A 27578-nucleotide genomic window follows, 5' to 3' on the forward strand; every position below is an offset into this window, starting at 1 on the left:
GTGGTCATTGGATGCAATATGGTTTCAGCGACTGAGAAAGGTGTAGTGTGGAACCCTGATGACTGAGCATGAGGACTTCAGATTATGCTACAGATGAGGACAGAGGGTCCAGTTTAGGAATGAGAAATGCAGGCCTCCCTATCTAGGTAGGCTGAAAATAATTCTCATCAAAACAAGGGCAAGGCAAAGTGGTTCAAAGTGTGGCTGCAACTGTGTGTGTCTGTTTGTGTGTGTGTGTGTGTGTGTGTGTGTGTGTGTGTGTGTGTGTGTGTGTGTGTGTGTGTGTGTGTGTGTGTGAGAGAGACACAAATGAATTACCCAGTGCATTAAAACATGATTTCCTGTTAAATATAGGACACAGGCATATGGATTTCAGTTTTTGGGCCTTTAGTTGCAAATTTCATTTTTAATGGTATCACGTACCATCTGATGAAACACAAATATCATAGTTTGGCCTCTGATGTCTGAATAAACTGTAAACTTGAGACATCTCCCAGGCCTTGAAGGCCCTGTAGGCTGTCCACCCGTCCATTTTCCCATCAGCGCTATCCGGCTCTTGTGTAGTGTCACCGGTAGTCTCCATCTTCTCATCCGACTCCCCCTGCTTCTTGTTCACGTCTTAGAGGGACTTGCCATCAAGAAGCGCACGTAAATCCCCTGAACTCATCACCCAGCCCCCACCACTCCCAGTTGAGAGCTTCATTCCAACATTGCAATGACTTGACCGTTTAACTCGTCATCTGACTCCCCCCAACCCCAGTCCCCGTCTTCACTGTCGGATTCGCCTTTGCTCTCTGAGTTATCATCAGACCCCTCCTGCTTCCAGTCGAGGTCTTTTCTGATGTAATCGCCTTTGTTTTCAGAGTCTTTTTCTGATCCGTTGGTGAAGACTTGACTGTTTGATGCCACATCAGACTTCCATTCGAGGTCTTTTTTGTCAGACCCGTCTTCGCTCTCTGAGTCACTGTCGGGTTCCTGCAAGCTGGATGTGTCCTTTAACTCATCATTTATATCAGAGCTGTCAGTCGACGCCTCATCATCAGACCCCCCCTGCTTCCAGTCGAGGTCTTTCCTGATGTAATCGCCTTTGCTTTTTGAGTCCTTTTCTGGTTTCTGCGAGCTGGATGTGTCCTTTAACTCATCACTCATATCAGAGCGGTCCGGTCCGTTGTCTCTCGTAGTTGACGCCTCATCGTCACACCCCCCCTGCTTGCTCTCGAGGTCTTTTCTGATGTAATCGCCTTTGTTTTCAGAGCCCTGTTCTGATCCATTGTTGAAGACTTGACTGTTTGACGCCTCTTCAAACTTCCAGTTGGGGTCTTCACTGTTGGACATGTCTTCGCTCTCTGAGTCATTGTCTGGTTCCTGCGAGCTGAATGTGACCTTTAACTCATCATTCATATCAGAGCAATCCGGTCGGTTTTCTCTTGTAACCGACACCTCCTCATCAGACCCCCCCTGCTTCCAGTCGAGGTCTTTCCTGTTGGACTCGCCTTCGCTCTCTGAGTCATTGAATGTATCCTTTAACTCATCCTTCATATCAGAGTTGTCCAGTTTGGGTTCCTTGTCTCTTGTAGACGAAAACTGATCAGAGTCCTCTTTACTCTGAGACTTACCTTTTTTTTGGGAGGGCTTCTCCAGAGCAGAGCTGGACCTGCGTGGGAAGGGCTTCTGAATCTCCGTTATCTTCTTGGACATCCATGTTCTTCAGTTCAGTCGGTAAAAGAAATCCTCTTTGCAGACAGATGTCTCTGTGTGTGTTTTACCAACAGTTCAACAGTGTGAAATGATGTGCATGGACATCCTGTATTTAAAGACTGCTCAGAAGCACAGATTATGTCACAATGATGATTCTGATTCTGATTCTGATTCTAATTCTCACATCAACATTCTTTTATCAGAAAATTTTGTCACACGGATTCTTGGACAAAGGGAACATTTTCAGTTTTTTACTCACCAGCCACTCAGCATCTTCACCAACTGCTATTTTGTGTAAAATTACATTTTACACGGTTTTATTTGACATCAGCGTGTGTCCTTTAGAAGCCGACACGCACTCTCGGTGACAGGAAGCGGAGCCCACAGACCAAATGTCCTCAAAGTCAAAGTGTCTTGATTAGTCTCCCTAAGGAGACAGTAGTTTGGGAACATTTGTCTTGTTGATTGTACTGCTCTACATGCTTCCTTCTGATGAGGCGGTCACATGTGTACACTTCAAGAAAAAGCATTTTGAAAGGGAGAGTTCCACACACACACACACACACACATCTATAATTTGTTCACAAAAGATTGACTGATATGCAACTAATTTAATTAAATTAAGTTATATTTATGGTGTCAAATCAGGACACTTACAGTACAAATGCAGCATTAATCTGTGAAAATGGGAATGTGACATAATATGTCAAAGCATGTTCTCAGAACAGCCTCAAGTATAGCACACAGTATAGCATTATAGCATTATACCATGTGTGTGTGTACACAGAGATAATGTCCTTTGTAACTTGGGAGTGAAGGTGTGTGATTAACTGTGCTTGTGTGTGTGTGTGTGTGTGTGTGTGTGTGTGCGTGTGTGTGTGTGTGTGTGTGTGTGTGTGTGTGTGTGTGTGTGTGTGTGTGTGTGTGTGTGTGTGTGTTACAGAGTGTACAAGAGCATTTGTTGGTGATTTACGTTGCTGTAAATTGTCACTGCACAATTCTTGCATGTTCTTGAAGCCTGTCTAGGTAAAGAAAACCGCACACTTTTCACACCTTTAAGACCATAACCTTTCCTATCTTTCTTTACCACCCTCCCTCCCACACACACACACACACACACACACACACACATGCACCATTGCAAAGAGTTACTTTAGAGGATAAGAGAGAAAAAGAAGAATAAAGAAGAAATGGAAAATAGCTACAGTTCATGTACTAGGTAACAAAGACTGAAAAAAACAAGCTGTTAACATAGTGTGAAAAGGGATTTGTGTTTAAATATTAAAACCTCACAGGGAACAAGAAACAACACAGATGAAAAACAAACCCGGTTTGAAAAGAGACGCAAAAAGAAACAAAAGGTGTGCTGCTTGTTGTGGCAAATTTCTTTGTCTTGCATGCTGTTACCTGTGGTTTTATTTCCACCACAAGAATCACATCTAATCATAACTATAGACAGTTTGGAACTGTACTTAGGAACAGGATGATGGTAACGCAACTTACATTTTTACACATACACTGAAGATTTTCCCCCCCTACATGTTGATGGTCATGCTCAATTACACAGATGAACAGTGTACATTTACTGTTTATCAATGCTGGCGTTTTTGACACTTAATACATTTGATCAATTATTGTATTGTCATGTGTATTCTGCTGTTTTTAATATCAACTATTTTTGGAAGAGTCAATGTCCTGCATTCAAAACTGAAAAAGAAAAAAAGGTGCGCTATTTACGTATGAGAAAAAAGAAAAACGTTTTCTATATTACACATAGGCTTTCTGTTTTTTGATGCAGTGTGATGCCTAACTCCTGTACGCTATTTCTGTGTTATAATGCACGTTTTGATCTTTTACCTCTTGTGGCAATCATGTTGTTTATTTAGCCCCCTGTGTGTTTGCATAATTGCCCTGGAGCAGTTTGCTTTGGCTGTTGAACAGTGCCTACCTCACCTTTTTAACAAAGGTGGGTGTAATGATATGTTTCATAGAGTATATAAAATATGAATGTGTCCATGTCTGTGTGTGTGTTTGTGTTTAATATGTCTGGACAGAATTTTGTTTTTTTGGGGGTATGTTTGTTGTGTGTATATGTTAGTATTGTTTTGTAGAATATTGTATGTGTGTGTGTTTTTTTTAAAACCAGTTTTCCACTCGTCTTCTGTCTCTCAGGCTTGTAAAGGAAACCCTGAGTTCTCATTTTGAGTCAGCCCACTGTTCTCTATGGAAACTTCTCACACACACACACACACACATATACACACACACACACACACACACACACACACACACACACACACACACAAAGATACAGGCATAGAACATGCCGTTTACATGTGTTTATCTGTATGAGTTTGTTACACATCTATTTATGAAAGACGAAGACCGCAGTACTATGAGTTTTAAGATTTTTGTTACAAAAATACTCATCATTGGCCGTCTACATTCGCAGTGTGTTCAGGTGCAACTTTGTGAGGTGAAAACATCGCCACTAGTCGCCACTAGTTTTTTGCCGTCTGCCTGGCATGTCAGCAACTTAATGCTCAATCAGCCGACTTCATTTTGTTCTGCTCAGCTTTCCGAGAAGTGTTTGAAGCACACTGTGGCTGAAGAACATGTCAGAACCATGGACAGATTCAGGAGGGGAGGCTATCACTGCCGTACAGCAAATAAAACACACCTACCAGAGTATGTTTTAACACAGCTGCTCTGTCCTACCACAGGAAAATTAATCTCTGTCCTGAAATGTTACATTTGTGGCTAACCAGAGGTGTGTTGTCAGAAAGAGCAGGTGGCGGTTTGTTAAAGGGGGTGAGAGATGTGCCCTAACAACGTCACAGCGGTTTCTATCTTAGCGACTCCAATGGTAAAATTATAATGGTCACTTAATCTGCTATCTTTATTTACTTACATTAATTAAATTCTTCATCGGTTTCTTAAGGTTAAACAGTCTGTCTCGATATTGTGTTTTAAATAAAATAATTAGGCCTACCTGCTCTGCCGTCCGTGCGATATAACAGGATGTAGTATCTATAAACAGAACCACTAAACCTCTGACCTGTTGACTGCAGGCCTCCGCCCATTATCACATTTTCAAGGTGTAGTGCAAATGTAATCTCCGTGAACACGGTGGATTTTGTTTTGAAAGTTTACAAGTTTTTAATGTTTTATTTTGTTTCTGTGCTTGACTTCCTGTCCCGCACTATCTGCCCTGTGCTGAATTGCTGCGGAGCTCTCCGCCATTTTGCAAAAGAGAAGCTCTGCACATCTGCTCCGGAGGGCTGCGGTTTGCCGGAGCTCGGACGCGGTCAGTGGAAATACACATTTTCACTTTAACGGAAACCTATTGACTCCACCACCATTCCGGAGCGTATCCGCAGTTGGAGGAAATCAGAGGTCAGGTAGAAGTATACAGTAGATACTAGGGTTTAAAAAGACTTCTGTAGAAGTTGATGTATCAACTTAAATGTAAAAATACTGGCTTCAAAACTACTTAAAGTATAAAAGTAAAAAAATAATGTAAGGGGAAAAAAATGCCATTAAGGACAAAAGCTTAGGCCATACCTCAGGGGCAGGTTCACTACCCCACCTCCCTTAAAGACATTTTTCTAAAGGCCATAATGTCTGTAATGTTACATTAAAATGTTAATGCATTGCACCTGTTTCAGCTGCATTTTTTGCCCATTGAATATGAAAGCATTTTAGTACAATGCAAATACATTAAAGAAGCACATATGTGTACTACTGAGAATAAACATGTGTTTCATGGAGCAGAAGATATGATGACTGGCCTATAAGTATTGTAAAGGCGTGTTATCAGTAGAGTTTATTGGAATGCAAATGTACATCAGAGCTTAGCTGCAGGAATCTTTGAGGGCAACAGTTTCACTCTACCTGGATGGCGCCATTTATCTGAATAGATCTTGGTTTCGTTCTTTTGAACTATGACAAGCTGGAATGAAAACAAGCCGAACTGAAATAGGAGTAACAAGGCTATTTTTATAATGTAAGGAGTAGAAAGTACAGATAATTGCGTGAAAATTTAAGGAGTAGAAATAAAAAGTCTGCTGTAAAATAATTATTCCAGTGAAGCACAGATGTCCAACATTTCTACTTAAGTAAGATAACAAAGTATTTGTACTTCGTAACTTGACACCTCTGCACATTATATTACAAGTAAAGAACAGTAGATGGCAGTGTACTCAGTATTAATCATAAAGAGGCTAGGCAGTGAGTAAGAAAGAAATAAAGGGATATTATGATTCAATTTTAAAAAAGTGATTTGAAATGTTTCAGTACTTTTATTAAGCGTTAATAACTTTAGCAAGAAGCTTCTGAATGTTGAATAGCCAGGGTAACCATATTTATGACAACACACCTTTGCTGATTTGAGAAAGCCAAGTGAGTGAACCAACTGAACCAACTGAGTAAAACATCAACAAGTGGTAGCTATTTATCATTACAGCATTTGGATTAGGCACCAGTAAAATCCATTAAACACAAACATTATAGACAATTTGACATTTCAACTAAGTGGCAGCACAAAGGTATCCATCAAAATTAAACACTCATTATCAGAAACATAATGTAGCCATTGACACTTTGAGTACCAGCTTGGCTGAAAAGACCGTTACAATGTGTCTGTCCCAAACCTCCTTCCAGGATAACTGTGTTGTTTGGCTGACTGGGCTTTTTGATTCCTTCTGTAAAGTTAACATTAGACATGATAGTGCTGCTAACATTAGCCAAATTGCTTGCTAGCTGCCCCAACTAAGTTTGCCTCTGCGGTGGATGAGGAAACTAATCTGGTTATCACCAGACCAAGCCAACTCAATAGATTTGAGATTGAGCATTGGTCTGGGGAGTCTGCTCTGTATTTTCTCTGCACAAGAAGCGTGACCAACGGGCATAGTTCAAATGTCAGACCAACCAATCAGACCAACAATCCGGCTGACGTAGAAGCGACAGCGGCATCAACGGGTTGCAACGCTTTGGTGGCCGCTATGTTGAACGTAAACAAGAAGCTGTTTGGTCGCTTCTCTATTTTCATCGTTTTAAACCGCGCGCCACATAAATAAGCCAGTTTGTGATTGGTCCCCACAAAATTGTGAACTCAAGCACGAGAATTAAACGTGCAGGTTTACAGACCGAACTGCAGGGCGAAATCAAATCACCGGTAGAGTGCTTAGGGTTCACCCATTCTACAAGGAAACATTAACTTGAACATCTGATGAAATCTTGCTAACTTTAGCCACATCAAATCCTCCACACCAACCTGTGCAGAGCCACACTCGTTTGTTCTACAGATGACAAGAGAGCAGGTATTACTTGAGTTTAATTAGATTTTAATGAGTCTATATTCATGCCGTTCCACTTCCGGGATTGCTCTGGTGTCGCAGTAATTCTGCCGGTTGTCACTCTTTTTCGGCTAGATGTCCGTTACCTTCCGCTTTCTTTGTGTTGGAATTTTAGACTCTGGTGGACTAATGAGGACTATGGTTAGCTGCTCCTCAGCTCTCTGCAGGGTAAATCCAGACAGCTAGCTAGACTTTCTGTCCAATCTGAGTTTTCTGTTGCAAGACTAAAACAACTTTTGAACGTACACTTGTTTCATCAAAACAAGTTCCTTCCCGAGGTTATTTTGCAGCAGCACCTTGGCTCTATTTGGTGCAGCGCCCAAGATGATTGTGATTGGGTGAAAGAATTGTCAAAGCAAGAGCACATTTTTCTCCCATCCCAGAATGCTGTGTGGACTAGCGCTGTGGAGAAAGATCTGGCAAAGTGAGACTAACAACGTCTGTATGTATTGCAGCATTAGACAGGCTGTCGGGTAATGGTTGGTAATCAATCAGGATTTTCCGAGTCCCCCCAGAATTCAATCTACATGCACTAGAGATACTGTAAGTGCAAGAGTGTTTGCAGGTTTGGCTCTCACAAATGTAATTTTGAAACAAATTGAGTAATTCCTATTAATAACAATTACATCCGGCTCTTTGTAATTTTAGTATTTTTGCGGTAATATTTTTGGTGTGTCTCTTTCAGCGGGACTAAAACCCCAACACACCCTCTGCAGGGGGAAACACAGAGGGCACATTCTGCTGTCTCTGCTTCTTTCATCTAAATATGCCTCTGAAATATCATGATTTGTGTTTTTTTAAGGAAGTTCATGGTGGGTTTTATTTCCCCCATATGGATGAGTATGTACATGTGTAGGGGTTTGTTCTACACAAGACTAGAGCGATAAAGCAAGAGAATGAGACAAAATGGATTTCACATTTGGGTTTTATGTAACATAGAGCAGAATTCTTTTTTTCGGGTCGGAAAATTTCATGAGGTCACTTTGGGTGACTCCTCCCTCAGTGTGCATACTCTGGTGTCTATTTTGACATTCCAGTTAAGTGAAACAAATCCTTTTGCAGCATGCTTGCTATGTGTAGTTTTAAAATGAAATCTTAAAACTTTCATTTGTTATGGTTTTTGGTTGTGTTTTGGTTGATGAAGTGCAGTGTTTTTCTTATCCAAATACATTTCCACCTGTACAAAGTGATGGGTAACTGAGTCTTCACATGTAAATTAGGTAGGCCTACAGCAAAAATTTGCGTGAGCCGCGGTGAGGTAGGTCTCACAGTGGGGATGGAAGTCCAGCTGCAGGATGTAGTCGGTCCGGCAGGAGGGGCAGATGCAAGCACCGCTGGAAGTTCCAAACTATTGACAAAAGGCACAACTCCGGGAGGACTTGGTGTCACCATCGTCAATCGATTTTTTCATATGTGAGCGTGCACACATAGGCATAGCGCATGCGTTACGTTGCACATTGCACAAGGGCAGGGGACAGGCAGCTTGTCACACATTTCCCCAACATACATGCGCCAATTAAAGAAAATAGAAATACATGAAAAAATGTAGATTTGAAAAGCAATAATTGCATAAAATCAGGTTGTTGACGAGTCTTGAAGCTCTCCCATCTCTGCTTAATTCTCCTTTCCATTACATTTCCAGCAGTGTAATTTAGCTGTAGCAAGCAATCAAATCATGGTCTATTTGGCATGATTGGAATCGCTCAAATGTTTACTTAATCAGAAATAAATGCAGGCTACTCCAGTGGCATGACATTTTATTATTTTTTATGATATTGTAACACAAAAATAACAAATAACTAACTAAAACACATAATAGATGTGCTTGTACAAAGAAAAAAATACAAATGTTTGTTAGATGTTTACATTTTTAGATTTTCTCAAATTAATGAGTGAGATATGATAAAGTTGACACAAAGGTGTGTGTACACCTCACGATGTGTTTTTCCACTCTTTGCTTTTGACCTAATGTGAACTAAAGACTTAACACACATACCCACCATCTATTTGAACAAACATGTCTATTTTTCCATTTCCTCTGTTCATACTGAGCTGTTGGGCTAACTCACTAACCACAAGCTTTTCTTTTCCAATAACCAAATAACTTTCTACTTTCCCACACCACTGTTCACTGACTGGACTCTTAAATAGCTATGCTCTTTTACTGCTGTTGAACAAACAATTTGTTTGTTTTCATGCAGCATATTTAATGCAGATGGATGGAAACATAACTTAACCCTTATCATCTTATTGAGATAGAGAGCTATTTCACTAGAGACTTCAAAAACACTAAAATGCAACAGCCCATACACACAAGGCTGTCAAAACTGGCCAAATCAAGTTGTCATTCAATTTTAGTTCAAATTAAAAAAAAACATTTGTATTACATAAGGACCTCCTATTTCATATGGATTATTGACCTTGGACACGTTCTTTATTAGCAGATATGGTTAAATATAAGGATTGAAAGATTTATAAAGATAAATTACCCAGAAAGAAAAGAAAATTTGAACAGCTTTATTTCCATGACTACGTGGCAAACTCAGTGGGCTGTAAAATCAACACAGATCAGGGTTTAAAAAGGGATTTATAGCTGCCATTGCCTTTAATAAAATTGGCTTCCACAATACTGCACCATCATACATGTGATCAGTTAGGGTGAAACAGGGAAACTTACTTTGTTATTTTGCTGTCATGCTGATTGGACTATCTAGTTGTTGAATGTTTGCCATGGGATCCACAGGTGTCAGGATATATTAAGCATCCTGGCCAAAAGCATGTTAGATACATTAAAAGCTAAAGAAATTGTAACAATAGGCCAACAGAAAAAAAATTAGGTTTATAAGGGCCCTGGCATGCCAAGTAGAGAGTGACCCATTGGGCAGTTTATGGCCTGTTATTTTTATGGTGGTCCCCCCTTAGCAACATCTGGCCAATTAAGAATGTCAAGTGAAGTATGTGTCAGATGCAGCAAACTGTTGACCCATTTAGTGTCTCTTTTGTGTCTTTTCTTTTCCACAAGAAAGATGATACCGTTCCACCGGAAAGCAGAGCAAAACTTAATTCTCAAAATGTGACAAGATGGTTCATTCAGAATCACTGTGGCATTTTTAGTTGGCTAATTTGGTTTGTTTGTTTTTTGGTGTTTGTTTTAGTTTTTTTTTTAAATAAGAACACTTTGACAGACCAAAGCTGTGAGTTCTTGTCCAAGATGTGAGGCAGCATTTCTATTGGCCTTTTTTCAACGTTTTTTGATGTGTGAGGACCTGATGATAAACAGTGTGCCCAATCATGACACTACAATACAGTACTTAATTTGCATGCTGCATTATAGGGTGTGTGTGTGTGTGTGTGTGTGTGCGTGCGTGCGTGCGTGTGTGTGTGTCAGTGTTTGTGTGCACAGGAGTGTGTCTGTCACTACTGTTTGATCACAGTAAAGTGAGAACAACTGTACTACCACACTGTTGGAACTGATCAACAAGCAGAGTACACACACACACACATGCATGGAGCAATGTTTTTCAGTCAGCGCAACGTATCCTGTTTCACAGTGGAGTACCGTATGGAAATGAATGAATGGAGTTCCAGGCAGAGTTATAAGATAAAGATCGGGAGACCAGACAGATGGAGTGGTGGGAAGAAAGAATGAGACATAGAAAAAGACAGACAGGCAAATACAGACAGATTAGTTGAGCTTAAAGATTTAGATTTGTTAAAAGCGACATTGTGCCATGCATTCAAATGAGCCTCATCTACGTCTGCACAGTAGGTTTGTTGCAAATGAGTAAACAAAGCTAGTCAAACTCCAAGTGGATAAAGGAACATTCTTTTTCTACACGGCCTCATTTCATGCATAAACGGATTGTACCTGTCAATTTCTAATCAATGCAGAAGATCTGCTTGGATATTAACATAGGCCCAGCAGTAAACACACCACAACAACACAAACACAATAACAAACGTGTTGGTATTGAGTGTTCATAATCACCCACTTATCATTAAAACTGGGAAAAAAGGAGCAATGGAGTACTGCTCTCCATGTCAGAGTCAGTTTGATTGACATAAAGATTGACAAGTGATACAGAAGTCATAAAGACATAGTTTCAATGTTTTGAAATGAGGTTGTATGTGGTATTTCCCCACTGTCAGAGTAGATGGCTGTTGGCACGTCCCCAGAAGAAACAGTTAGGAGAAGCGAAGCAATGCACTGCTTTTGATGGCGACTAACTATTCATTTTAAAGCATATGTCTGTGTGTGTGTGTGTGTGTGTGTGTGTGTGTGTTTTTTTGTTTCCATGTGACACGTAGCTGTGATCTCTCTCAGCATGGTGTTAGCTCTTCAGAGTCACAGTGCTATTGTGTCCTGACCTCTCACATTACAACCAGTCAATATTATGGACACACACGCACGCACGCACGCACGCACACACGCACGCACGCACGCACGCACGCACGCGCACACACACACACACACACACACACACACGAACACTCTACTGGTCCAGGTGGTCAGAATTGTATTGTCTCATTGGGAAGGGGGGAGGAGGGGGTTCATGGATCACTGCCTGGGAACCAAATGGCTTTCTATTAGCACTCAATGACCAGTAGTTAATATCTGTTAAACACATGTGTATGCACACTTTATTTGGGACACAGATTCAGGAGAAATGAAATGTGAATTGGTGTGTTATATGTTATTCTCTTATTGTTGTATTTGATTTACATAATTTTTATTTAAGGCTGCAGCTAACAATTATTTTCCTTATCAATGAATCTGCTGGTTATTGTCTCCATTGCTTGATTGCTCAATCTATAATATGTGTGAAAGTAGTAAAAATTGTGAAGGGAAGTCTTCAAATTGCAGAAACCAACAGTCTACGAGACAAAGATATTCAATATACTGTCATAGAAGACAAACAAACCTTCCAGAGATTATCATTTGAGAAGTGTGAACCACAAATGTTCAGGTATTATTGCTTAACAAATGACTTAACAATTGATTGATTGTGATAACAGTTGGCAATAATTGATGAATTAACTCATTATCTCTCATCTCAGCTCAAAATGATCTAAAGTTAAGGTCCATGTCTATCTTTTTCTGGAAATTTCCGCCGCATCTTACAATCTTGATTAACATCATGGCGTTGGACTAGTGTTCTGGTGACTGGTGTAACATTTTAACCATGTTGCAGATATTAGTAGTTTTTAAGCAGTAAGTGGCAGTAAATACAGTAGGTCCTTAAACTGACTACACGAGTGAACAGTTTTTTTTTCTTTTCCCAGTTTTCTTGTTTGTTATTAGATTTTGAATTTGGTCTCGTAACTTTGACGGGGTGAAAGGAAAGGTGAAGGACAGGAACATGTGACAGTGGTCAGAGCTTGGCAGGGTTTAGGTGCAGAGTGCTACATGGAACCCTGGCAATAAATGTTCTTTTCGTCAACACTGGGTTCAATTCTGGGGGAGGGCTGTGTACTTAGTGACTCACATTGTGTGTGTGTGTGTGTGTGTAGTCATGTGCGCGCAGACACTTTTTTTTTTGTTTTTTAACAACGGGATGTACAGTGCTTGTGGACATCTATTTTTTAAGATTATTTTTTAGGCTTTTGCCCTTGAAAGTGGATGGATAGGAAAGGGGAAGAGAAAGAGAGGGAATGACATGCAGGCCGGATTTGAACCCAGTCCGCAGTAAAGGACTAAGCCTACATGGGGCGCACACTCTCGCTGGGTGAACTAGAGGCCGCCCCTGGTGGACGTCTTTTAAAAATGAAGGGTCAAAATTGTGGCCGGACTTAGCAGCTGAAGATACACTGATGCAGGATGTGGGAACCTGCTGGTGTTTAAATCACCAAGTCAGGATCGCAAGATTTTGTTCTTGCATTCCTAACTTTTACTTTTCTGGTGATTGGTAAAAAAGAATTTCTCTGCACATTAAACAAGACAGTGTTTCCACTTACACTTCATTGACTTTCACAACTGAGTCAGTATGCTTTGATTAAGCCTGAGGCGCATGCTGGGGATAGATTTTTATCTATATTTTGTACATAATTGTAACAGTAAAATAACCTTTAATTTGTTTATTACTTGCAGCGACAACTGAGGTTGTAGTTGTGAACAACTCGTGTTTCTCGTTAACGTACTAATGTCAGGGAAGTGGACTGCCACATTGTCACTAGAAACTCACAGTATATGTCACCGTTTGTCATCATGACACAGATGACATATGGCCATCAGTTTGTTTGCACAGAATTGTAAGGTTGGCAATAATTTACTTCATGCTCTATTGTGTTTAATGGTGTCTTCTGCAGTAAGTAATTCCATAAAACCCTTTCCGGTGTTGAGTTGTCAACATCGCCGAGCCTGAACAATGATTTGCCTGTTCAAGAAAATTGCAGATAGATAGATAGACAGATGCAGTGGAGAGCACAGGCAACAACAAACACCATTATAAAACAGGAAATATTTAAATTCACTTGGATAAAATCAACCAGGCAGAAAACATCCCCCTTTCTTATCACCACTTTGTACACTTGGCACAAGTGGTAAACAAATGGGAGTGATGCGTGAAAAAGGCTGCGGTCCAAAGTCATGACGCATCTCAGTCACCTGGATCAGCATGACTCTCCATTACTGGGACAATTTATATAATGGCATGTTCATTCTACTCCCATATGTACAGGACTGCATTGAGTTGTGACAGTCTACACTCTGAACCTTTTCTTTTATTAGTGAAACTCAACATGTTTTCCTTTGTCGCGGCAGGTGCTTTTGTTGTAGCTTTTATCGTGCTTTGATTCTATTGTCTTTTCATTCTTATCATGGCTTACAGCCCTGCTATTGGCTTGTGCGATGCTTTGAGCTAGCTTAGATTTGTCTATTCCTCAACATACATTATAACCTGCTACAAGCCAACATGTATTGATTGTTCCACTGTGTAGTTGGTGGAAATGAACTCGGTGGTATTTGCAGTGTGCGCTCCATCCTGCTGTTATGTGACTCTTTATCAAAACCCTACAAAACTTAGAATTAATTTACTGTACTGACGCCCACTACACTCACTGTCCAGATAAATCCTACAAAGATCAATCCCTTTGCCTTTGGGTCAGCAATGCCATCCCTTACAGATTTTCATCATTGGCACCTTCTTCAGTAACATCACCGCTATCATCATCACACTAAACAACACACACTTACTGTCTGATGGAAAAGACAAAAACAGAAGAAGCAATAGAAAAACAAGAGAAAGTTAACATTAACCAGGGCAGATATTTACAACCATTCACACACATTTTCCCACACTCTGAGGAATGGATTAGAATTGATCACATGTAAATGCCATTGATTGGCTCACCCTTTTGTCTGTATTGATTGGTGCGTTTGTGTGTGTGTTTCTGTCCTAATGTGTATACGTGTGTGTGACTCCTCTCTTCCGCTTCTGCCCTGCAGCTGTTACGACAAGTCCGGCTTGTCGGTTCAATCCCCGAACCGACAGCATGAAATCTTTGTGGGAAAGTGAAGGAGAGTGCTTGTCCCTCCCTCATTACCACCACCTTGAGCAAGGTACTTAACCCCAACCAGCGGAGCTGCTTATTGGCCAGCTGATCAGACTGTGGTTTTACTGGGCAGTTTCCCTTGTATGAATGTGAAACTGTGTTGATGTGATCAGGGTGTTCCTGCAAAAGAGAGGCTACCCTAATAAATAAAGGTAAAAAAAACACACAAAAAAAACAAATGCTACCCCCACTACTTGTTTGAACGCTATAAGTGGGATATCATTTCATTAACTAAAAGGTCATGGTAAATCGTCATTTACACCAAGCCTTGAGGCTGGAACAGTAACATACAGGCTGTGACATGAATTAACTTCAGTGTTTGAGACACTAAAGAGATGATGCAGGTCTCACCTGAGAACTGATGACTGACTCTTCTCTACCGGCTTACATGACGTTGGTAGTGGGAACCAATCTTGATTTCCTCTTGCACATCCCCCAACTGTGCACTGACTTCTGAGCAGTCAGTCACAATTTTTTCTATTTCCCCCTAGTGTAAGACGCAAATTAGTTATCCACCTTCTTGACTTTCCACAGCCAATCGCTAGACGCAAAGCTAAATGCAGTGAAACATTTAATTTGCTTTGCGACATTATTCAGATAAAACAGGGCATCCTCAGACAAAACACCACCCAAAGCTGCATTGATAAATGTTTCTTTTCTGGTTTGTTGAATAATAAGAAAGCTTTCTAGCAGGCGTACTAAATTAGGACCCTCATACGTCGCAGCGGGGGCTAGGTCAGGTAGGTTCTTGTTTCCCTGTCGATCCTGGCCTCAGATGAAAAAACGCTCATATGTGTTGTCCTGGGCTCCAGGAGTTGTTGACTTGATATGTAAAGGTAACACAGGAAAATGAATGTGTAAATTCTGTCCCAGAAATGCTTGTTACTAACCTAGTTCTGGGGAGTTTAATCCCCAGAGTCTTAATGTTTTCTTTCGCCCAGCATATTTCCTTGGATCAGGATGGCAACAAGATTTTGGTTGCAGCTGTCGCCGTGGTCCTGCTGCATCCCCGGCTACACCCTGCTACGCTCTGCAGTGCCCTGCTATGACATGAACTACTTCAACTGCCATTTGTAGTCACTGTTCCATCATCTTTATTGTAACTATTATTGTCATCGTGCATCACACCCCCGACCGGCACCGTCAAATTCGGCCTACCAAGAGCCTGGGTCTGTCTGAGGTTTCTTCCTAAAAGAGAGTTTTTCCTCAACACTGTCGCACTATGCTTGCTCTTGGGGGAATTACTAGAATTGTTGGGGCTTTGTAAATTGTAGAGTGTGGTCTAGACCTACTCTGTAAAGAGTCTCGCGATGACGTCTGTTATGATTTAATACTATAAACAATGTTGAATTGCTTTGATATATGAATGTAACAGACAGCTGCTTACACTTAGACCATGGCCTCTTACTCTGCCTCAGACCAAATGAGAAATCATCCATGTTTGACACTTGTCAGTCACTTTGAGTCTTGGTTCGGTAAGTTTCACCGCTGAGAGTAAACTGGTAACATAGCATGAAGCAGCAGTCCTGTTTTTAGGGTTACCTGCAGTTTAAAACACCTTGCACATTGATTTATAATGGTGGGTAAGCTGAACCTGAACTGTGTTTGAAGTGTTCCGTCATATGACTTGAACAGACATTTTCCAACCAAACATAAATCTTTATAATACAGTAGTACGTACTGACACACACATATTCAGGGACTACATACCTAACCAAAGACACACAAAGCAAAGACCACATATCCACAGCGGAAAAATAGTGTTTATTGAATTTCCTTAGTTTTTCCGAAACACACACGACTCTGCCTTTTGAAACAAAAACATTGCACATCAGAGCTTTTAGGATGATTCATAACTTTAATAGTAGCTCTACTTTCATGCCAGCAGTCATAGTACAAGTGTAGGTGTCAGTTTCAACCAAATTGTGAAGGTCTCAATATCAAATGCACATTTCTCTTTCTTTCTTTCTTACACTGTGCACAAGTGGAAATACTACGTTTATGTTTGGTCTTTGGGTTTTTGGAAAACAAATGAGAAATATCGTCTAAATAAGGTCTTAACCTTATCGTGAAATCTGAAATTTCATTTTTTTCCGGAGAGACCGCTCTGTCGTCGACCACGGATACAGAAACTAAGCTCACACAGGGATTGTGCAGACGTGCCGCTGAACACAGCTTGAAAACCTTTAACACCACGACACCTGATCAAATGCCTTGTTGCTAGTTTTATGGTACCGGTTTCCTATTCCCTCCATCCGCTTTTCCATCTCGGCGAGCTGACCGCTGGCTTGTCTTGGTGCAATTTCTCTAAATAATGGGAGATTTGAATACTTGAATCTTCAAAGAATGATTTTAGTACAAAAAGATGTGTGTACTCATTCATTTTGTCTTAACAGCAAATGACACAAGACATGCGTAAACAAACATTGACTTGCAACTGTGGAAACCTATAAAAAGAGAGAGAGAGAGCGCAAACAATGTTTTCCCAATCATGTATTAATACATTTTTGTGACCATTTTGTTTTCAGTTTTATATAACAAATAATGTTATACAGAGATGCGTTGACTACAGATGCCCATGTAGGCAAATAAAAAAACATAAAATGAGATGAGAGTACACATCCAGAAAGAAGCTTAATCCTGATAGAAGAGAATTCATAATAAATACAAGTTTTAAAACAACAAAATAACGGACAGGATATTGCGCTGCGACAGAGGTGGCCATCTTTCCTGTACACCTTTAAAGCCGCTGAGCAATACAGAGTAAAAGGATTTATCAATAATTGAAAATCAAGTTACGTAAGACATCTTTGGATGCATAGTCTTAATATTACATCACTCTTTTCAGTGTTCATACAGTACAAGCTCAAGATTGAGTTAGAATTAGTTTACTGTAACAGCTATACTATGGAAAAGTAGTAAATATAAAGAAAAGAGACAGAGAAAAAACAATGACAGACAGAATGGGTCCAACAAAAATGATATTATTTATTGAAATAATTCCTCTAGTTGCTATCTCTTGTTTTAAGCAGCTACTCCAGTAACAGCTCATGTGAGAGACAGGGGGAGACAGAGAAAGAAGAATAGAGCCAATAGAAACCCCACCCATCAGTAGGTGGCGTGGTATGGAGGAGGAACCCTCATATCAGTTCACAGCCCAGTGACTAACTTCTGTAGTTGAAGAATGACACAGAGTAAGGGAGGAAGGAAATCTTAGTGCAGACAAAAGCGTTTTTCTGGCTGGAGTTTGTTTACCACCTCCCGGGGAAACTCTTCACCAAAAACGCTGGGATTTATTTAACTTTTCTTTTACTATTAGACGTTAATGTGTTGCTCGCTTTGGACCTGTGGATCCTATTTGGACTTGCATTGATATTATTAAGCCGTATTTATATTACAGCCAAGTTGTCATCGTGTTTTTTTCGGAGCAGCGGTGATGTCCCACCACTGACATGCACGATCCGTCAAGGTGAGTCGGGACAGACGGGGCAAAAGGTGTTGTGTTTATTGTTGTCTTTTTTTTACTAAAATTACTTTTAAAAAATTAAATTTTCCCTCTGACCATTATGTCAGCTGTCAAGCTGCAAACAGCCGCAGTTATACCTCGTTAATGTTTTAATGGCAGTTTTTTTAAAAGCCTAGAGGAAATTAACAATAGCTTTGCTTTTACAATATAACAGTTTCTGTTGTTGTGAAATATCATCCTACTGAGGAGTTTTTGTCATGCGTTAAAAAGGACTTAAAATATATTTGAGTTGCCTTTCCTGCGCTTCCTTTTCATATAATATTCCTACATTTCTCCAGTGCGAGTTTAGAACAATATTTATGGAGATTTCCTCTTTTCGAAATTGACAGGATTTTAGGAGTAACGCAACGTTGGTGCGTTTAGTTGTTATCCTCTGACTTCGCCGGGCTGTTTGGCGCCGCAGCGGACCGGCTTTAGTTCCTTCTCTTAACCCATAACCAAAACTTGAATGTATGCGGCATTTCACTCGCGATAAAAGCTGTAGTGTCGCCTAATTGTCTTGAGGGTGAACAATAAACTGCATTTTATTTGCTGAATAGAGTTTTTAGGCAGGCACTACAAAAAGGCTATCTCTAAACAATGTCAAGACTTATGTGACGAAATGTTTTCCTTGTAACAAAAGAGCAGCTTTTTTGTTCATAGATGAGTCTGCTTTGTTATTATCGAGGTCACAAAGTGCAACTGCTTTATAATTCACCACTGTCCAGAGACATCACGTGAGCTTTCCCATTCTAGCTCACCTGTAGCTCTCCTGGTAACACTTAATAAGCATATACCGGACTTTAAATGATACATTTAAACACTTAATAACCCGTTTATAGACTGTACATGTGCAAGCGCTGCCCTGTGGGAGGCGCACATGTACCGCTAGGTTTTGAAGACGAAAACTACAAATACAGCATAGACAGAACATTCCAAGCTACTTTCACCTTCCACGTGTCAGCTGCTCAATCATTTAAATATATTTGCCTAAATAGTAAAGTGAAACGTTATCGTGAAATCTGAAATTTCATTTTTTTTCGGAGAGACCGTTCTGTCGTCGACCACGGAGACAGAAACTAAGCTCACACAGTGATTGTGCAGACGTGCCGCTGAACACAGCTCGTTAAACGTTTAACACCACGACACCTGATCAAATGCCTTGTTGCTAGTTTTATGGTACCGGTTTCCTATTCCCTCCATCCGCTTTTCCGTCTCGGCGAGCTGACCGCTGGCTTGTCTTGGTGCAATTTCTCTATACTACGTGCCACCTGACACGCTTAATATCTCTCATCGTAGCGTTCGGATCTTCACCAAAATCCCACTGCGAAAGTTTTACATTGTCATTCGGCTAGAGGACAGATGTCACGTCCACTTAAAACGCGGTTGTTTTGTCGCTGTTTCCGTGCGTAATAATGCGTAAAAAGCAAGTGACTATTTTCATCAAAGGTGCGTAAAAGTCTATTTGTTGCTACGTAGAGACTTGGTTCCAAACATCAGTTGGTTATAATTTTAGGTCATATTGGCACAGAAGTAGGTCATTGCCGCTGGGAATCCTTGCGCTTGGAGCTTCAGTCTGGACAAACAGGAAGCGCTGCATCAAAATATTTTGATGAGTCTCTTTTATTAGAATGTCACGTTGAGTGTGTTGATCAAACCAGAAAATGAAAAATGTGTTAGATCAGTTTATTCCCTATGCAAATCAGTGTTTTTTTAAATAAAGTGACTTTGCAAAAGCAATATCTGCATAATTGCACCGTGACGCGGTAGAATTTGCCGTCAAAGGACCCAACAAAACTTGTTGAAAGCTTGTTTGAGTTGACTTACTCGAAAAATGTAGTTATCAGATGGACTTGTCCGCTGGGACCTATTTCTTTCAGGCTGTTAATATGTGACGCAGTTGAAGTCTCTCCAGCCGCTTCCTTCATTGCCCCCCCCCCCCCCCCCATACACACACACACACACAAGTCAAACAAAGATCTGCAATCAGCAAATTCTGTAATACAATGGAGATGCACCGGGCGGACAGTTTGGCCAGCAAACCTGGTCTATCGCCTGAACAGGAATATGGAGCTTAGGCGTATACGTAAACTAGTCAAACACTAACAACACAACTTCATACCTGAAGTGGCACGTGAGTTAACTTTAATATGGTAACGTAAACATGGTAACGTTTCATAAAACACACAAACATTAGCCAGTTTGTGGTAGCCACGTCCGCCTTGGCGCGCCAGTCACCGCGATTCCCTGTGAAATTAATGTCATTAAATGACAGAAAAGCTCAGTTCTGAAGGAAAAACCCAAGGTCCAGTTCTGACACAGAAGTACACTGTTTCACATCCAGCATGCTGCTACCACTCATGCAGCAATGACGTGAGGTGTGGGCAGAGTGATGAAAGCCAAGACTGACGGTGCCGCTCTGGTTATCCAACAGACCACCAAACCGGTCCGATGGCTCGGCCGCAGTAACGGCAACACGGGGGAGGGGAGGAGATCCACCACCCGTCGGTGCCGCTGGAGCCTCAGCGCAAACCTCCCGTTCAAACGACTGCGGCGAGGGGATTGGCCATACCGATTTCACCGGAGGAAGAGAGCCACACTCGCCGTCCTGCCGCAGAACCAAAGCCATCTCCCCTGACAGCCTAGGCGTGTTTCGGAAGAGGTCTATATTCCACCTCCCTCGCCGCGCCTCAAGTGGATATTACTCCTCTGAGGGCGACTCCCTGCCGAGCTCCCCGCTTTCCCTGAGTCCAGTGACGGCTGACAGAGCTACGCAGACTCCGAGCCCCACCGGCCAGGTGATGAACCATGCCCTACAGCGCATGGCTGGGGCGCAGGACGGAGGACCGACGACGCACCAGCAGCACGGTGAGCACAGGCACTTCACATATAGGCGATGATAACCGCAAACACTGAATCCACGCGTGTGGAACAGCAGGTTCCTCATTACAAAGTTCTCTGATAAGTAATAAGAGTGACAAACTTGCAGCAAATTAACTGATATGCTAACAAAAACCGTTATACCATTACTTTCCATCATTGCAATGCACGTTTTTCCTCGCAAGAAAGCACCTTTCAATGACCTCTGATATCCTCCAAAATCAACCGTTCTTAAAAAAAACTAATGCTAATACTTTTTATCATGGCGAAAACAATTTGCTACTAACCCTACTCATTTTTGTCATCCAATATCAGTTTTAAGAAGGTGGTAAAGTGTTGTGACGTACATGATGGCACACTATATTTAAAACACAACACCAGTTGCGTGTAAAAGCGTAGTGAATCAGCCGAGACAAGGTGATATGACTGTTTTCACAGTAGAATTTAGCTGCTGCTTCTGTGTGGGAGTACAGCAAAATATGAAACCTGATATGAGCCCAGCACAAGCTCCCTGTAGCAAAGATTTGAGGGTTTGGGCATGTGGTGATGAATGTTAACAATGATAGTAAAAAGATGAATAAAAACATACTTTTTTTCTGTCCCTTTTCTCCCACTAGATCTTACTCATGCTTTTTTCCACTACTTGTATTTTGCTTCTCACATGACTAAATCAGTCTCACGTTTGTTTCATATCCTGATCTAGTGACTAGTACCCAGCTCACCTCATTCCACTGGCCCCTCAGAGGGAAATCCAATGAATTCCGGTTGAAGCATGCAGATCCAAAACACACTAACATGACTCCTCGGTGCTGCCAAACCCATTTCTGCTGATTCAGTATTACTCTTCTTCCTGTTGAGTGACCGATACTGCCTTTGAGTGTGTAAAACAAACATGCCTAATCTCAAAAGAAATTAATTATGTATTTGAATTAAATAAAGGTCCAATACAAGCACAATATATTGGAATAATGAGCGGACAGTGTCAAGTTTAGAAAAATCCTATTCATAAATTAACCCCTTAAATAGGTGAACATCTTCACCTTTCCTCTCTGGAATGAGGTCTCTTGGACTCTATCAATGCACTTTTATGATATTTTGTAATGGCAATTATATTTCTTATTTGTTCTGTGTTTTGCATCACAGTCTACTTCCCAGCATGCTTTGTTTAGTCTTGCTTTGCCAGACCCTCCTCCAAAGTGCGCTGAAGAAGCGTCTGGCTACTCCGCATAGCATTCGGGGATGGGAGGAAAACGTGCTCTAGTTTGGTGGCATTTCTTTAAACCAATCAGAAATGTCATGGGCGGTGCAAAACTCACCAAACAAAAAAAAAATAGTTGTGTGAGAGATAACTCAGACTGGACAGATAGGCTAACTAGCTGTCTGAATTTACCCTGCAGAGATCTGGGAAGCAGCCACCAATAATCCCCCAAATTTAAAATTCCAACACAAAGTAAGCTTTGTTAGACCTACTCATGTTTGATGTTACCCACCCAGACCCACCCAGAGAATTTGGCCCACCCATGAGAGATAGATATCATGGCTTTCACACAAGTAAAGTGGAAGTTGGTCAAGGCCACACCCTCTACCTTGCCCCCCCCCCCCCCTCTCTCTCCTCCTCGGCACATACTAAGGAAAGCTCATAGGGGGACTGGCTCTAGTGGCTGTAATTCTGAATCAAGGCTGAATTTTGGGAAAGATACTTCAGATTTGGTATTAGAGGACCACTAAGGTCTATATAAAAGCATCCAAAGAGCACCATGTCATGGACCTTTAAACTTTTGAAAATTGTGTTCAACATTTACAGAGGAAGGTAAAGCACTTATAAGAGTACTCCGCCGATTTAACTTTGCACTTTTGCCACATTGTTGGACTTAACAGTAGACCATCTTCAGGAAAGTATAGAAATTGAACAGAACCACACATTTGTTTGACACAATCTTTTCCCTTTTCAAAACCTGGCGCCTACATAACCCACAATGCAACTTAACCACCAATGGTTTGATTGGAGTTTCAGGTGTGTTAAGCTTATAGTGGCTAATGTTGCCTTGGGAAGGATGTTAGTCTCAAGCAGAGTTGAGGAGTGGGCCCACACCCACCCTTCAGGAAGAGCGCCAGGCTTTTAAGCCAATTTGACATAGTGGCCAGACCGTGTAATTACAAATTCCTGGTCTGTCACATGATGCCATTGGGCCCAAAAACACTTTTTACTATAGACTTACATTATGAAAGAGACGTTAATTGGTGGATCATTTTTTTGGAGGTAAAAATTATGTACATTATGTCCTAAAAGTTGAAAAATTCACAAATAATGGATTCCAGAGTTATTTTCCTAACTCTGTTCAGGTGAACGAGCCGAGACTGAACTGTTGAAAGGGGGACTTAATGAAAACTAGTGCGCTTGCTTAATAGACCCAATCACAATGTTTGTTTACAATAAATTAAAGAAAACTCTTGCGTCCCCTACATACAATCCAACATCGCTGAGCAAACAGGGACCAGGAACAGCTGGATGGACTCTCATCTCATTTATCTTAAATGCATGTTTGATGCTTCCATAGTTCAACTCTGACACTAACATTATTTAGAGATTAGTTGGAGAGACAAAGGTACCTTTTTCCTTTTTGGGCCACAAGCTAAAGAACATGACATTGCCAAAGTCAGTCCGAGGTTGCTGTTGGGAAGGCTACATTTGGTTTTATCAAAAACACTTGCAAAGCAACACAGTGCAGAAAATAAGCACAGCAGACACGTCAGACAAGTTGAAATATCGTGTTTAAGTATATATCTTTTAAACATTACAGTTACAGCTAAAAATGACAACAGAAATAAACAAGTTAGCTGATATCACAAATCTCCGCAGTACAAATCAACTGTCATTCGTCATACCCCGAAGTGATTATTATTTTTTTTGTTACATGATGATTTAATGATTTGATCTGCCTCCAACACTGTATCCAGTTTCTTTATATTTACGTCCAGGCCCACACCCCCAGGTTTTGTTCTGCTGACTAAAGTGACATCACATAAGGCAAATTATTTAAGGCAATTTTGTACAGCTCTAGACAAGACAAGGCAAGGCAGCTTTATTTGTATAGCACATTTCCGCAACAAGGCAATCCAAAGGGCTTCCCATAAAACATTAAAGAGCAATTAAAACAAATAAGACTTTAAAAACAGATAAAATACGAGAATTAAAGTTACAGTGCAGTATAAGAAATAAACATTAAAGAGCAGTTAAAAACAACTAATGTGGAACCACCAAAGGCTTCATACAACTTTTTCGCCTATGCAGTAGTACTCTCTAAGACCTGTAAACAGACTTCCACTTGTGAAATTGGTTCACTTCCCCTTTAAGGGGTTGAAGTGTTAAAGTTGAAACAATGAAAGAGTTAGAATTATCAGTTGAAGAGTAAGCATTAGCAGGATTTTACTGACGTTCTTTAGGTTTGAGCTTGTGTTGATGGAGACACCAAAGTGTTTGTTGGACATTCATCATTTCTCACAGCCCTGGTCCTGTTGTTTTATTTTCTGCTTGTTCATTTAGACACAAAAACAGAACAAGACACACAAGCTAGGCTAGGCTAAGGCTGCCTGTCCTGTTGCTTGGTAGCAAACAAAACTGTGGCATGAATCTGAGATTTGGCACAAAAAAACAACCATAAATAACCGACTAAATCCAATAACAGTGTTGCTGCAGTGGATAATAATTATATCCACTATGTAATGACACTGTAGTCTTATCCTGATAAGATTTAAACATTTAGTTTTCTGCAAACTGCATGTAAGAATTGTGTAAAAAATTAAATTACTTTATAAAAACTCCAGTTGTAACCACATCCATATCTATCTGCAATTTTATTTTTTATTTTTTACAAGGATAGCTGTGTTTTGTGAGTAAAATCGTTATCTCCGGAGGCTGAAACAAACCTTCCTTATTGTAACCTCTTTAGGTACGGCTCTGCTTTTTAGAATAGCGGGCATAAGCTTCACTGATTGCCTTGTGTCTCTTTAATTCTCCCTCTTCTCTCACTGCAGCCAGACAGACAAGATACTGGTCAAAACAAACCAGCGTGTGTGCGCCTGTGTGTCTTTCATTAAGTGCGTATTTAAAAGTGTGTGAGTAGCAGTCAAAATAGGCCAGCAGGTCTATTGTAGGATGCAGACTGAAAGCCTTTGCCTATCATTCAATCCAGTACGTCCATCAGATAGCAACGATAGGAGATAAACACCAACACACATATCGTCCTCAACACAACAAAAAGTCTCAGTTCACAGGAACACTGGCCTGTTTGTGTGTGAGAGCGAGATAGAAGGCTTAAGGAGGATCAGTTTATCATCTTGTTGTTGTTGCTCCCTGACTGCATGATTACACTTATCCTATCACAATACTTCCTACTCTTGCAGCAGGATCATCAGGCCTTCAGTGAAGTTTCTTCAGTTCCAGCCAGAGTACAGAGTGGAACCATCGACTTTGATGCATTTCTTTAAATTCCCACTTATAACACAACCTTTGGGCTGGTTACACAAACCTAGATTTTGCCTGAGGCTTCAATCTCACATATAAACTTTAGACAGAGTCAGAGTTAAAAGGCTGCACAAAGCTGGCTCATAATTGACTGTCTAACCCCCAATTTCCACTAGCTGCGGATCGGCTCCGCTGTGCTCCGCAGGCCGTCAATACCCATTAGGGCCGGATTTGTTGCGGAATGGCTGCGGCCGTGACTGACAGCTGAAGTCTCAAGACCCACAATATATTGCGAATTCATGTAGAATAGAACCACAAAACCAACGCAGTTTGTTTCCATCCAGAGGAGTAGAGGGGAAGAAACTCTGTGCTGTGTTTTCAAGATGTAGTGCAGGGAAATATGATACGCCATGAGCACGGCCTACTTTTTGTTTTTAATTAACCGGATGTTTTATTTTGTTTCTGTGCTTGACTGATCTGCTGTGTGTGACCTTTCCGCCAAAAATGGAAGCTCTGTGTATCTGCTGCGGAGGGCTGCGGATTGCAGGAGCTGGGACGGATGTGGGACGCAGTCAGTGGAAATACACATGTTGACTTTAATAGAAACCTCCGCCACCGTTCCGTACCCGGTAGAAATTGAGGGTAAAGTAGGAGTAATTTATTATGTGTTATGGTGAAATCAAGAACCTTTTTCAGCTGACCATTTGTGTCTTATGTTGCAAGGAAATTTAGTGATCCAAGATGTTTTTTTGTTTTTTTTTTTTATCATTTGACTTTTAATTGCCCTTAACAAAAAGGAGACAAGGAAAAAGGAGGATATCTCTGTTCCATTATTTGGTGTCTGAATGACAAGATTTGACACAATTTGACTGACTCTGGGAAATGCAGTCCAGAAAACACTATGCTATATTTCCAAACATAAACATTTTTGTAGATGTTGTTGGTGCAGTCAGCAGCCTGATGAATTGATTTGAACGCAGCCTTGTGGCTGTATCGGTCTCTTAAATATTGGAGGATGTGAGAAATATTAAGTCTGGGTTTCATAACAGCGGTTATGAGTCATAAGTGGAGATCGGTAAGAGGTCAGAGCTTTCGTACTGTTCATACTGACTAAATTTTGACTGAAAATATCACAGATTAATCACGGAAACACACAAATGCACACACACACACACACACACACACACACACACACACACACACACACACACACACACACACACACACACACATTTTTAAAATCTATTAATCTACCAAAACAGTCACAGTAAACTTACATTGTCCTGATGTCTTTGTGTGTCTTTTGTTGACTTTTTAATCTCACCAACATCAATAAGTACTCTGATTTGTAGTTGATTTGTATATTTTCTGTGTTTTTTGAGCAAATCATTGTGAGCATGCATGCTATATAACATATTAACTCAACTGGGTCAAAACTGAAGAGGTCTCTGCTGTGATACTGTTAAACATCCACTTTCTGAATTTCTCTGCTTGTCTTCATGTTTCTTTTTTGTTGTTTGTTTGTTATTTCATTTCCCTAAAATGTTACTGCTGGGATTTTGCTGGTGATACGTACATGCATCTATATAACCGTAACCATTATGCTGTGTTCATGTGTTGGCGGGACAGCTGGACATGCACATCATGTAAAGGTTTGCATATAACTTAAATAGTGTTGTCTGCTTTTCTGTTGCATGTCTTCACCGTTTGTCATGCAATTCAAAACGATAGAATGAGTCTGTCACGGCTCCCAGGAACTTATTTAAGCCGCGTAGTGATTTGGGTTTAGTGGCCACAGCTAAACTGCAAGTTCTGGTGATGCTGTGCGCCCAACTGGACTTTATGTCAAATTCATGTGATGTGTGTATTGAGTAGGCATAGGTTGTAATGAATGGGGCCTCCATCTTGTAACACAATACAATTCAGTTAACATTCATTCATTCTCGGGTTTCTGTTGATGTTACCAGTTATATTTCAAATAAACTCCTGTTTCCCCACATAATTTAATGTTTCACATAAATGAAGCATCTTCCAAGTATGATTGTCTCAGTAGAGGAGCTTGAAACCTTTAAAGCAATGTTAAAATCTACATAAAGGAAGTGTGATCTAAAGCTGCAGCACA

At 40.8% G+C, this 27578-nt stretch overlaps 2 protein-coding genes and 1 long non-coding RNA gene across 4 annotated transcripts in view; 1 reads left to right on the top strand and 2 right to left on the bottom strand.

Annotated features, from left to right (window-relative positions):
• Positions 1 to 317: 317 nt before the first annotated feature.
• LOC117960733 (dentin sialophosphoprotein-like) lies at positions 318 to 1724 on the bottom strand. Its single transcript, XM_034898862.1, has 3 exons — positions 998 to 1724; positions 862 to 901; positions 318 to 795 (listed from the first exon to the last, which is right to left on the bottom strand). Exons 1-3 carry the CDS (start codon positions 1696 to 1698, stop codon positions 700 to 702), a joined length of 837 nt encoding a protein of 278 aa, XP_034754753.1. The 5' UTR covers positions 1699 to 1724; the 3' UTR covers positions 318 to 699.
• Positions 1725 to 7796: 6072 nt separating this feature from the next.
• Positions 7797 to 22601, bottom strand: LOC117960736. The gene is made up of 3 exons (XR_004660218.1): positions 22488 to 22601; positions 21860 to 21862; positions 7797 to 7808 (listed from the first exon to the last, which is right to left on the bottom strand). It is a non-coding gene; the product is annotated as an uncharacterized LOC117960736 (long non-coding RNA).
• Positions 17781 to 27578, top strand: part of LOC117960734 (bcl-2-like protein 11) — a 28247-nt gene continuing 18449 nt past the window's right edge. Inside the window, exons 1-2 of one of the 2 annotated variants that reach the window (XM_034898863.1) lie at positions 17781 to 18075; positions 20546 to 20979. In XM_034898863.1, the coding sequence (XP_034754754.1) occupies positions 18059 to 18075; positions 20546 to 20979 (451 nt within the window). In that variant the 5' untranslated portion in view covers positions 17781 to 18058. Of the gene's footprint in view, positions 18076 to 20539; positions 20980 to 27578 lie in introns of both variants that reach the window. The other variant, XM_034898864.1, reaches the window with a different exon arrangement.

The sequence above is a fragment of the Etheostoma cragini genome, chromosome 17, assembly GCF_013103735.1.
Source record: "Etheostoma cragini isolate CJK2018 chromosome 17, CSU_Ecrag_1.0, whole genome shotgun sequence".
Taxonomy (NCBI): domain Eukaryota; kingdom Metazoa; phylum Chordata; class Actinopteri; order Perciformes; family Percidae; genus Etheostoma; species Etheostoma cragini.

Excerpts from the sequence above, each read along its gene's own strand:
- LOC117960733 (XM_034898862.1), bottom strand. The coding sequence starts at position 1,698 with ATGTCCAAGAAGATAACGGAGATTCAGAAGCCCTTCCCACGCAGGTCC. Across the intron at positions 902-997 it reads TCTGATATAAATGATGAGTT|AAACAGTCAAGTCTTCACCA; the intron begins AAAGGACACATC and ends TGATGTGGCATC. Across the intron at positions 796-861 it reads ACGGATCAGAAAAAGACTCT|GAGAGCAAAGGCGAATCCGA; the intron begins GAAAACAAAGGC and ends GATGATAACTCA.